The sequence below is a fragment of the Botrytis sinoallii genome, assembly GCF_014898435.1.
Source record: "Botrytis sinoallii strain Bc 23 chromosome Unknown BSIN_005, whole genome shotgun sequence".
Classification (NCBI taxonomy): Eukaryota; Fungi; Ascomycota; class Leotiomycetes; order Helotiales; family Sclerotiniaceae; genus Botrytis; species Botrytis sinoallii.
In genome coordinates this window covers 930,534-943,411 of record NW_024066032.1, presented here as the reverse complement: position 1 = coordinate 943,411, position 12,878 = coordinate 930,534, and the positions used below count along the sequence as shown (strand labels likewise).

General features: G+C 36.0%; 1 protein-coding gene across 1 annotated transcript; it reads left to right on the top strand.

Moving 5' to 3' along the window:
* Positions 1 to 11,679: 11,679 nt before the first annotated feature.
* EAF02_003473 (uncharacterized protein) lies at positions 11,680 to 12,668 on the top strand (the record flags this gene model as incomplete). Its single annotated transcript, XM_038899521.1, is given in 5 exon segments — positions 11,680 to 11,924; positions 11,990 to 12,079; positions 12,102 to 12,195; positions 12,211 to 12,499; positions 12,556 to 12,668. 5 exon segments carry the CDS (start codon positions 11,680 to 11,682, stop codon positions 12,666 to 12,668), a joined length of 831 nt encoding a protein of 276 aa, XP_038760448.1.
* Between the last annotated feature and the right edge of the window lie 210 nt (positions 12,669 to 12,878).

Below are 12,878 nucleotides of genomic sequence, written 5' to 3'. Positions count from 1 at the left end.
ATCAGCTAATCGATAACTAGAACCTCCAGGGAGACTTGGAGGAGAATGAACAAGGCTCTCGGGTTATAATATATATACAAAAAGGTACGTACTTGAAAGTAAAGCAAATGGATCGATTCGAAAACAGAGATCTACTCTGGATATAAGTCAATGGATACTTAATCCTGAATGTCTATAAAGTTTTATACACTTTGGATATTATTAATTATATTATACACTTGATCTCAAATAAGCATACAATTATAGGAGGAAACTTTAATGCAAAGCACGAACTATAGGAATCAGGGGTGATCACAGCTAATCAAGGGGTGCAGCTCGCAATATAAACAAACAAGTAAGGCATGGAGTTTATAGGTACCCCAGGCATACCCACTCATACAAAAGGGCATATACTAGACCTAACCTTTTCCAATGTACCATTCGCTTACACAGAGGTGCTGGAAGAACTCCACTGTGGATCTGATTATACTACTCAGGTTACCAATCTAGCGAACCGCGGAACAACAAAGTGGGATTAGTACCATTACTGGATAAAGGAGGCGGATCTGCCGAGATTGAATGGACTAATGGCCAATCAGCTAGTTCATCTTAGTAATATAGATATCCAGATCACAATCGAGATCGAGATCTATATTAATGAGCTTATGAAAGTGCTAAATAAATCGATCCGAGTGGTTAATAAAATCAATCGAAAGGTAGGGAAAGTCTTACTATAGTGGATGGATGAGTGTAGAGAAGCTCATCGAATATATATAGAAGTATAAAGGGAAACGGACTTGGAAAGGAAGACTTATGTTACACACTTTTTACAAAAAGTAATGCGATAAGCTAAGAGATTCTATTGGGCTATGTGTCTAGATGGGATCAAGGACAATAAAGAATTCTATTGAATTATAGAATAATATAAATTAACCCCCAAAAGTAATGTGAAATCTCTCTTTCTAATAATCGGTGAGTGGGAGATCTGCGATACAAGAGAGAAAGCGGATGCCCTATTTACAGCGGTTCTGGATCGATTCAAGGCGAACGATAATCTTCCAAATGATTTATTATGCAATTAAACACACAAGAGGACTCTCCCCTGGAAAAGAACAATCTCGGCTGAAGAGGTAGAAAAGCACATTATAGGAGCCTCGTGTATTGCACCAAGAGTGGATCGAGCTATTATGTGTTTCCTTAAGGTATGCTGACCAAGCATCAAATCACTAATCCGGGAGATATTTGTATTATACCTAGCTCTAAACTATTATCTAGAAGGATGAAAGCTAGTGGAGGTAATAATGATTCTTAAGATAAACAAGAAAGACAAAACATTACCACGGTTGTAGCGATTAATAACCCTGATCTTTTGTATTGGAAAGAGTCTCGAATAATATATAACTAATCAAATATCTTGGATAGCTTTGAGACATAAAATAATCAGCCCACAACACTGCAGAGCGCTTCTCAGAAGATCAGAAATAGATCTAGCAGCTATCTTTACTCACAATGTGAAGCTTGCATTAGTAATTGGCAATATAGTTTTGATTATTATTATAGATATACAGGGAGCTTTTGATACTCTCTTGAAGTATTGACTCTTGAGCTAAATGATTAAACAAAAGTGGCCAATTTTGCTGTTTAAGTTGATAGACTCATTCCTTACAAACAGAAAAGTCAGAGTAAGATTCGAAGATATTACAATTGAGGAGTATCTAGTGGCATACGGTACCCCTTAGAGATCCCTACTATTACTTATACTCTATATACTCTATCTTGCTGAACTCCTCAATCAAGATACGAAATTCCGTTTCGATTATACAAATGATATTGCGATCTATTACTCTTCTAAGTATTTCTCTACGAATACTAGGATCCTACAACAACAAGTACAGCAGATCATCAAATAGAATAAGGAGAACAGAATCCTATTCGCCTTTGAGAAGTTCGAACTACTTTATATTACCAAACAACATGATATCACTAATCCATTATTGGTAGTGAATCCAGATCTGATAATCACTCCAATATCGATTGCAACGAGTGGAAGCACTTAGCCTACTCTGAGATGGCTGGGTATCTTCTTCGATCGCCGACTCTTGTTCTTACAATACATCAAAACATGTACAGCGAAAGCTATAAAAGTAGCCTCGCATATCAGATCGATCGCCCGCACTATACATGGGCCGCCAGCTTCCTCTCTAAGAAAAGCAGTGATCACCTGCGTTCTCCCAGTAGCACTATTCGGCACGGAAGTATGGTACGCTGGTAAATATAAGCCTAGCCTAGGCCAAAGCAATTCAAGTATAAATGCAGGCATAAAAGGTCATCTCTATTGCATCAATAGAGTAATCAATATTGCTACAAGAGAAGCGATCTCAATATACAAGACTATACCGATTGCAGCTCTTATCAAAGAAGTGGGCCTGTTATTAGGGATAATCGTATTAGAACATGCCAAACTGCGATTCGCATTCTGGTTAAAAACAATCGACAATCAACACTTACTAATAAATCGTTTGAAGCCAGTAATACGAAAACGCAGACAAAGAGCAGGCACAACAAAAGGGCCTCTTACAAGAATCCAGCAGCTCAGCCATCTCATCCCAGAGACGCAACACTCAAAGCTACTCTGCCTACACTTCTTGAGTGATTATAGAACAAATCTAATAAAAGGATTAATTAAAGAAGAAGCAGCTCAAGCCTTCAAAGAATAATAGCAATAACTTTTACCCGAAAACTATACAATCTTCTCTAACAGATCAGAACAAACCATTGATTGCAAACATTGTATTGACTATGAATATACAATATATCGTAATAGTATTCAAATAGCCTCTGGATTTAAGCAGATCTAAAGCGACTTATATATATTTAATACAGAAGCAATAGAAGTATGGTATAGATTGGAGTATCTAATCATTATATTTAAAGATCTCTTAAACAATCAGATCTGGATATATATTGATAATACATCGGTTATCTAAAGTATATATAGAAATATATTGTCTATAATATAATGGGCTTTCCACAAGTATCACAAAGTAATAAAACAACTCGATATCAGGATAAAGTGGTTATCTGGATATATAGAGATCGAAGGTAATAAGAAAGCAAATCGCTTAGCAAACATAGATGCAATTGGGCCTATGGATTAGGCAATCGATAAGTTATCAACAATCAGTGGGGTTCGAACGATCGTTCGTTAGAAGTGTTTATATACAGAATCTACCTGGTGGGAAGAGATGAACTCCTCTTTTTTCGTTGGCTATAAGGAGTAGTCTTCTAGATATAGTATAAAGGAGTCAAAGGAACTAATTCTATTAAAAGCAGTCTTATATCAATTGATAGCTATGAAAACAGGCTACAGTGATTATGCCGTTTACCATTAGCGATTTGGTTATCAAAACAACAAGCTGGACTACTTATGCGGCAGCGCTAAGGAACTATATTACTTCTTTAAATGCACTATAAACAACCTAAAGCGTTCAGACTGGCCCCTTGCCCCTATAGAAATGCAATCTAATAAGCAGGCAATTATATATATCAAGAAACTCTTATATACATCTAGTAAGCTTATTCAACTGATTATCAACTCAGAGTTCTATACTCAGATCTATTCTAATTATTAAAGGACTCTTAGAAAGCAATAATCTTTTTAATAAAGCTTGCTGCCTATCCCTTATAACTCATTACTCAACTGATCACTTGAATATACTATACCCTAAAAACCGTAAACCCAATATATAATACAAAAGCCCTACTACTTGGCTAAACAAATAGCAATCTACTCTCGTTTTTTCTTTTTTACTATAAAGATCGAAGCCCACAACGAGCCTATCCATCCGGGAACCAAGCTCTACCTCAACAATAACCCGGATCAGATGTTCCCTTCTGGAAACAGAAGTGGATCGCACTCGTAGAGGAGTGAATAGCCCCTGGCATTGAAGTTAAATTGCTAAATTCAGTTACGACGATTATGCCGCTCAAATAGTTCCTTATCTTAGCATGTCTAAATACCCTTAGGGAGGTCCAAAACAGACGTTAATTAATATAAATAAATAAATAAATAAAATAAAATAATATTACAAAGTCCTTTCAAAACAATTGACTATGGATTTGGTAGTATTATTCATTTATAATGTAGAAGTAGTATTTAACAAAGGCCATAAGATTATAATGGTTATACTGGATGTATAAGGAGTATTCAATATTTTACTTAAAAATAGATTCCTAAGATAAATGAGGGGATAGGGATTCCTATAAAACCTAATCACTCTAATCGATTCCTTTCTAATTTAAAGGCAATTCAGGGTTAAACTTAATAAAGTAATAACTAGCTACAATATAATAAAATGTGGTATCTTATAAGGCTTATCCCTTTTGTTAATCCTGTATATACTTTATTTTATAGAGCTACTTCAGTAAGATTCTAAATTCCGATTTGGGTATATAAACGATATTTGTTTATATTGATTATTGGCAAGTGTTTAACAAAATGTTGTAATGCTAGTAAAAAATATAAAAAATATATTCTACTGGAAAGTTAGAAACAAAATGTTGTAATGCTAGTAAAAAATATAAAAAATATATTCTACTGGAAAGTTAGAAACAAAATAATCTTTATATCCGAAAAGATAAAAATGATCTATATAATACAACATAAGCATTTCACCAATCCAATATGTAAAATAAACTGTGGCTGTATTATTGCTTCGATTGTATTAGGATTGGCTTTATGATGGTTAGACATATAATTTGATTATAAGTTTACATTCAAATAGTATATCGAAATACAAAAAGTTAAAGGCTAGAAATTGGCTTACCATATCAAAGAGCTAGCTTGGATTACAAACGGACCTCTAATAGTATCCTTATGGAAAGTAGTGATTATTTACTTATATCTAGTTTTATTCTATAGAGTAAAGGTATGGTATATAGGATAAACAAAAACCATTGGATAATATTAAAACAGAATATTAGTGATAATAAGCATCTAATTAGAAGAAGCGATTCTAGTTATTAATAAGATTCTATAAATAGCGATTAGAGGAGTTCTTTTAGTTTGGCGAACAATCTCGAATATAGTGATGATGAGGGATAGTGCTTTCCTATTAGCAGAAATAGTACTAGAATAGGTAAAATGGAGAGTAGCTCTTTGTGCTCAAATTATTAATTCAAAATACTCTTTTTATTATTGAAGAATAAAAGTTACCTATTTCTCTGACAGCAGGGAAGGCTAATTGTAATTAGCCAGAATAAAGGTTCAGGTAATTAGTTAGTATTTTTCCTGAATCAAGGAGATGACTTTAGTAGGGTTTTATTATACATTAGGGTATTGAACGGATTTCACTAAAGGTTTTATGAAAAAGATAATGGCAGAATAGTTTCAAGAATAGTGGAATAAATATATATATAATTAGATCACTATATTCTCTGATGGATTGGAATAGATTGATAAGGATAGTAGGCGAGTAGGATATGGATATGTTGTATATAGAGGATAAATGATAGTATGCGAAGGAAATAGTGGATTGCATTATAATTCTTATGTATTCGATATAAAAGCAATTAGGGTATATTAAGGCTTTCAAGTAGTAATCAGAAATATTATTGGTATAAAATAAATGGAAATCTGTATGTGTATTGATAATATATTGGTGATATAGGGAATGAGGGGTATTATCTTTATTATATTATAATAGGCCTTTTTTAAATATTATAAACTAATATAAATATATTTGATTTAAATCAAATGGTTATTAGGCTATATAAGGATCAAGGGGAATGAGCAAGCAGACATACTTGTTGATGAAGGGATAAGAAAATCAGTCTCAGGATATATGAATTAATCTATAGTAAGTGGTATCTGTTTTATAGCAAAAACTGTTATGGAATCGGTAGTATAAGTGTGGTGGATCAAATAGATTTTTATTTATTTATTTATAGTGATTAACGTCTTATAAGGGACCTCCCGAGGGGTATGAAAGATGTGGCTAGATCTAGAGTTACAAATATAGAAAGGCGCTGATGCGCACACTAGTAAAACCTTATAGGGTAAACCTAGTTCCTTCTATATATCCTAAACAAGTTAGTGTAATGATCGCAAATAGGGCTATTTGATTGGCTCCATATTCCTAGCGCTTCCTTCTGCTCATAAAAAGGAACGCTCTGATTGTACAATTACTTCTGTTATAGAACCATGTTTTATGGACAGGAGCGGTGTATATAGGTGTGTTGCTTTAAAGAAGTGGGTGTGTATGTGATGGTGCTCCAGAGGAGTGGAGGGTTTAGCTATTAGACTGCTCAAGAGGAGTAGCCGGAACAATGGTTCTGCTTGATAGCGGAGTGGTGTATAGGCGTAGTGGTAGTAGCTGGAGGGGGGATTACTAGTTCCTCCTCAGCACTCGATCGATTGCTTTTGTAGCTTATAATAGAGAAGCTCTATTAGGGTTAGTAATAGATTGTTGAAGCTCAGAGGAGTTGTGTTATGAGGTCTACATTAAGGTAGCCTATGAGGCGGTATATAGAATAAATCCATATGGATCCTAAAAATAGGGATTGGTCTATATATACGAAAATTTCGTTGCTATAGCTTTAAGTTGTAGAACAGTGGGAGAGTGGCCCGATCACTTTACTACTGAACCAGCCGGGCTCCTTGCGGAGGACAATGGTCTTTTTGTCTGGATCAAATAGATATTTTTCAAGGTACGGGTAAAGACTTATATTGTACCATAAGGGTAGAAGAGCTATGGAAGAGTGAAGCCCTACTTATAGGAAGTAGGGCGCGCTAGTATGCTGTGCCTGAGGCACGAAGGCAACTACAGATCATGTAGTTGGCGCCGTGACAATATTAATATTTTTCAAATAATATTAGAAATGGGATTTAAAGAGTATAAACAAATATCTTAAGGAATTAGAATTCTTATAAGCAATTCTCTATTGTATGCTAGCGATCTGCTCAGTATATAATGATTTCGAAAGTTATTACTAATAATTTAAATATAAGGAAGTAATAATCTATTGCTTATGCGGAATATTCAAATCCTTTGAGTATATTATGTATTGCCGCAAAATCCTTATGATCTATGAAACCTAACTTCCAGATATCAAGCCCAAATACTTATTTTGCAATTAAATAATTCAAGAATAATTATTGAAATAGCTAATGTATATATCAGCTAAATTCACTAAATTTATTACTATAATAAACTTTTATAAAAGTATATGCTTTAAAATACTATCAAAAAAATAAAAGGAGAGAAGGAAAGGGATCGATTGATCTAAGCGAATATAAGCAGAGAGTAGGAGGGGATAGATCTAGAAAAGCTACGTGGAAAAAAATTGAAGCACGCAATATACTATGTTGCAATAGAATATATACAAAAGCTATCTTTACAAGATAAAGCAGCTTTCAAACAAATACTATATAGGAAATCGGAAAGCACGCACGGAGACACTCAGAGGATTGAAGACAAAAGCACAAGTACACTAACCATCACTTAGAAGGCTACTGAGAATATTGAGACCTCATCCCTAGAAAAAGGGGATTATATAAATTAGAAGATCATCCCACAGTTAGCCCAACCGTAATGCCCCCTGGGAGGCTCGCCTATACGGCCCGGTTGAAAATTACTAATAATAATAATAATAATACTGTATCAAAGGTATTTAGGCGAATGCGAAGGAGACTAGCTCTTTCAGTAGTGCCTATATAAGGCCTACTATTTCCCCTCATTAGCTAGCTCTTTAGAGATTGAATACAAATAGACATTTAGGGGCCTACTGATAGTGGGAACCACGTCTTCCGTATCTCTCTCGAACCAACAAATTCCTTTAGAGTAAAATTTTCTAGTTATATATATATAAATTAATCATATTAATACTCTACGATCTATTTTTTTCAATATAATATTAAGTATTGAAATTCTAATTACAATTGACAAAATAATTTATTCGTCAATTACGGATTCTGTTACTATAGGGAATTAGAGACTTTGTAGATATGAAATAATACTATCATAACTTGTATTATGATGATTGCGAGTAACTCTCTATGCGTACTAGAATCAAAAAGAAATTAACTATCAAGAGTCCTTCTAGTTCTCTCCGCCCAATATAAGATCTTACCCAGGTAGATTCTAGGTAGGTTCTAATCTTGTCGAGCACGTCGCTTCGCATATTGATGCCTCAGGTATTAATGACAAGCGACATATCGTCTCATTTCATTATGCCTTGTCCACGATCTATTTCCAATATGGAGATTCATTCTTAGGACTTGTGAGATGAATGCTCCCAGTAGAAGTAGCTTGGTGATAATTAATATAAGAAAATCAATTCTTACGTCGTTTCCATTATTTTGTACCAGATCCCTGAGTCTAAAAGCGGGGTAAGGCCTACTTTTAAGACGCGGAGTAGACAACGACGAAGAATTATGATCACGCATGATACGGTGATCTCACTCGACGGAGAAGAGATGCCCGTTAGGTGATCGCTTGTTTTGAATCCTAAATTCATTCAGACTGCGGGCAAACTAGTAGTATGTCCCACAAGTTCTTTTGCTTGTGATCCGCGCTTCAGAACCGCAACATCCCACCGCCCTCCCATTTTCGAAATTTTAAATTATTGCATACTTCCATTAGGGTACAAAATATTCCCGAAGAGAAATTATGGTAGCCCGCAGTGAGGGTCTCAGCGATCTCTGCACGATACTTGTCCTGCCCAAGTATGAGTAATGCTGCGCTTAATGCAATGGATGCGCGAGATCTGACCCATGAGCTCGAAGAATAATATGTAAGAATAACGAACAAGAGTAATGGATGAAACTAAAGTATCATTACCATTATGATATCCCTCTTGACATCGAAGCCCGTGACGTTTTTGGGGAATGTTATCCAGCTTGAATCAATGACCTTTGTCTTTGGGGTCAATTTCGGCAGAGCCTTGCGTCAGCAGCCGAACTTAATAAAGACACAAGTGCTTGAATTTGAATTTCAGCATTGTGGCAGTTATGGGCCAAACACTCGTAAAAAATGGCTAGCAGGAGCCGTGTAGCCCCCGCAGCTTCTGACCAGATAATCGCATTCCCACACACCCGCTCTGCAGCCGAAGCTGGTCGTATCCTACTTGTCCACGCCAAACTTTCGGTGACTGAGTCACACAATTGTATAGATACCCTGGCTACTGATTTTCTGACACACTAAACCCCTTCGATGATCTGCGGCATGCTCTTCAAGATCTGACAGCCTGTTTGTTTTGTGAATTTGGCGATCTTACGCCATCGTTTGATGCATTTGACCTCCGAATATAACCATGATTCAGAATCGCACCTTCATTTCGCCAACTTTGAGGGTATGCTAATATATCATCGAGTTTTGGCTTGTAAACCCCTGGATTACAGTGGTCAGTCCTTGAGAGAAAACTATCTGTAGAATTTCTCGTGGAAAATACACTCGAGGCCCACATGAAATGCTTGCTTGTGTCTCAAAGAACTCCCGGTTGTCTTCTGGCACTTCCAGTGCAGGTCTTGGTGAAAGTGAAAGGAATCATGAATTGTTAAAATGTCTTCTGCTCTTATTTGGGGGTGTCGGCCTCGAAAATGCAAATTTCGTGCAGCAGTAGAGATATATGTCCGCGTATTGAAAAGCTTTCCGAAAGAGTCCTACGTCTTATCGCTCTTCGATCACTTCTTGCACCTGCCCTAGTTTATAGTGTAGTGAATTGTTTCTCGGGTGGATCCTAAGTCTGGGCACAAGACATCAGCCACCCTTGTCCCCGCAGAATATTGAAGCCTCACAGAATTGTCGTTAATATGGGCTGCTGTCAATCCCAACTAATGTTTTTAGTTGCTAAAAAGATTGTTTGGGAGTAAAGCACCGACTGCAAAATTGGGACTGTCCAGTCGTGTCAACATTAAAAATTATGAAGGAAAAACTCCAAAGTCCAAATGTAAGTTCACAAAAGAAAGGTGTTTGAGAAGGGTTAGACTTCTGATTTAAAGTCCGTAGACTGAGGTTTATTTTTGGTAGTTTTGTTTATTTCTGGTTCGACAACACGTAGCTCTATTTTTGCAGTGTGCTTTTTTCACCGAAGCCGCTACAACTCCGTAGATGGGGCTTCTCAGAAGAATGGGACTGAACACCCTAAATAACTGTGCTAACCGATCATACAAACGTGAGCGGTAACTACAATCATGTAGTACAACCCCCACCTTAATCTGTACATCATTCCTGTTCCACTCAAGAAAGCTCCAGAGAATGAATTGGCGGCATGGCATTTACATTGAATTCTACTCTTATTTTCTGATAGGCTCTAGATTATACAGATGAAGCCGAGAGGGACACACGAAGTTGTTGAAAATCTCGGCAGCACTATGGAGCAGTAGACTTGATATCACAACAAAAGTTCCACCAAGCACGATACACTAGTGGGTGTATAGACTGAAGGGATACTGCACAAACTGATTTGGTGATATTTCTTGCAAACTCAGTCTCAATATCCTAATATCTTGAAACTTGTTTTAATGATTAATTGAGAATTGAACAATGAAAAGCATGAGTTTTGGTGTCAAACGATTGAAGAATTAGTTTCTAACAAATCTTCAAGGTAGAGAAGTGCAAATGGTACTACAGAAATCTTAAGAACAATAGTACCTCGTTATAGATACAGAATAACCGCCCCTTCTCACCACTTTTTCATCATACCAGCAGTAAAATGTAGACTGAGATATCGACTATCAATGGATCAAAGTCTAATGACAGTCCCTGTAGTGGTATGTTCCGTAGTTAACGTAACCATCGTTTCGTTAAATACAATAAAAAATTTAATATTTAATATTGTGTTAAAAAAATCATTTGTAAAGTATTAATGTGATTAATCTTATATTTGTATATAATAAGAAAGTTTTGTTTTAACAAGATTTAGAGACTTTTTCGAAATTTCTTGATTTTCAAAGATTCTTGGTTTTCAAAGATTCTAGTTTAAAGCAAATAAAAAACTTTATTTACATTAGAATTAGATTGTTTTCCTATATAAATAATATGTTCTATATTGTATAGCGCAATAATAAAGCTTTTGATTTGAAAAATAAATTGAAAGTAAATAACAAGGAATGAAACCCTTTTTTTTCTTTTAGATTTTCGACTAATACATTTTTCTATTTTTAAATTTCTATATTCACTTTCCTCCTTTTCTTAATTCCTATACTTGTTTCCATTCATTTTTTGATTTCCTCCTAGCTCTTATATATACATACTTTCGTTCATTTGTTCTAAAAAATCTTTAAAAACTTTTCTAGATTCTTAATTTCTTTATATTCATTAAAATTTAGTAATAAATAATTCCAATTTTGAACTAGAAATGCTTGTTACTAACGAATCGATTATTTCATCAATAATAAAAGAAATATTCATGTAATAATTTATATATTAAGAGTTTATATAGAAGTTTATATTAATTTTTATTTTGTATCTAGGTATTAACTTTGTCACTACAGGGAGTAAAAGTCTTATGAAACGGTCCCTACATCAGAAGTATCCATCGGATAATCGAGCCAGAAGTCTACAACAGAACTGGGATCTTCAGCTGCCAATAATCCTGAGTCAACACCGAACAAACCAAGATTATTTTTCAAACTTTCTCTTCCTATCCTAATGCTTGAAGTCTGGGAAGTTGTTTGCCTTGGCAATGGTATTGGCCGCGATGGCTCCACAAGCCTGTAAAGATGTTCTTGGTATGTTTATACATTTGAATCAACAAGTTGCCAAAGCAGTTCAGCTGTTATACCTTGGGAACGATGAAGCATTTTCTGAGTCGCTGCTCGAACAAGTCCGGAACTGCTCCTTAAAGATCGAACGTGTACTCGTGGCGTCAAATGCCCCCACTAATTCTTCTTCTATGGTTCTGATGACACCAGGGATGAGTGTCTATCAACCGGATGGCAGTTTGTGAGTGCGATTTCAACCTGTAGTTCGATCTCCACCAATAACATACTAATAGGTCGCATTACTAGAAACGATGGCCAAGATAGAGCAGCGTGCACGCATATCATCCTCCTAGCAAAAGACGAAGATTCTATGAAGCCTCTGGCTTACCCAACCAGGTATGAACAATAACTGGGTTAGATTTCCGTGGAAAAATCTGTGCGAAAAATGTCCAGTCATCTTGCATCTCCTTGATCACAGTCTCTTACCCCGTGAAGATGTTGAACAGCGTCTCGTGTAAGATCCTCAGAATACCAACTTCCGGAAAGCTTCCTACCACTATGTCGGTGTTTACTTTACAAGATTCATGCGTTACAGGTTCGCCCAAAAGCTGGACGGATACGACAGAGTCAAGGATCTAAATGACTGGGAGGCATTCAGAGCAGTTAGACGCATAGGATTCAGACTGAAAGGCGCCAAGAATTGTGAGAAGGTGGTGGAAGATACGGAAAAGGCAGAGATGATCAACATGAGAAAATTCTTAGGAATGAAAGAAAGCTCGATTAGGGATATCTGCAACAATGGAACCGATACTGACAGTAAGTAGACACTCCATTCGACCGTATCTATCTTGGTGCTGACTTTCCGACAATAGTCACCAGCCTTTCCGGATTAGAGGTGCAGATGCCGCATAAGTTGTTTGAAGGCGACTATGAGTTCGTTTCGTTCGGTGCCTCCTCCCTCAATAAGAAAAGAAAATTTGACTAAAAATGAACAATAGAACATTGAATAGTTGATATAATGGCCATAGAGTCTCAACATGCATTAATATCGGTCTCTGTTTTATGAAAATTGTTCCATTTATGTGCCTTGCGATTATTGTTTTTTCTTTTGAGATTTCATTATGGGAAACATGATACTCGATACCAGCAAAAGATTGCTGATCAGTGCTTTGTGGGTGTGATTAGAGCTCGCAGG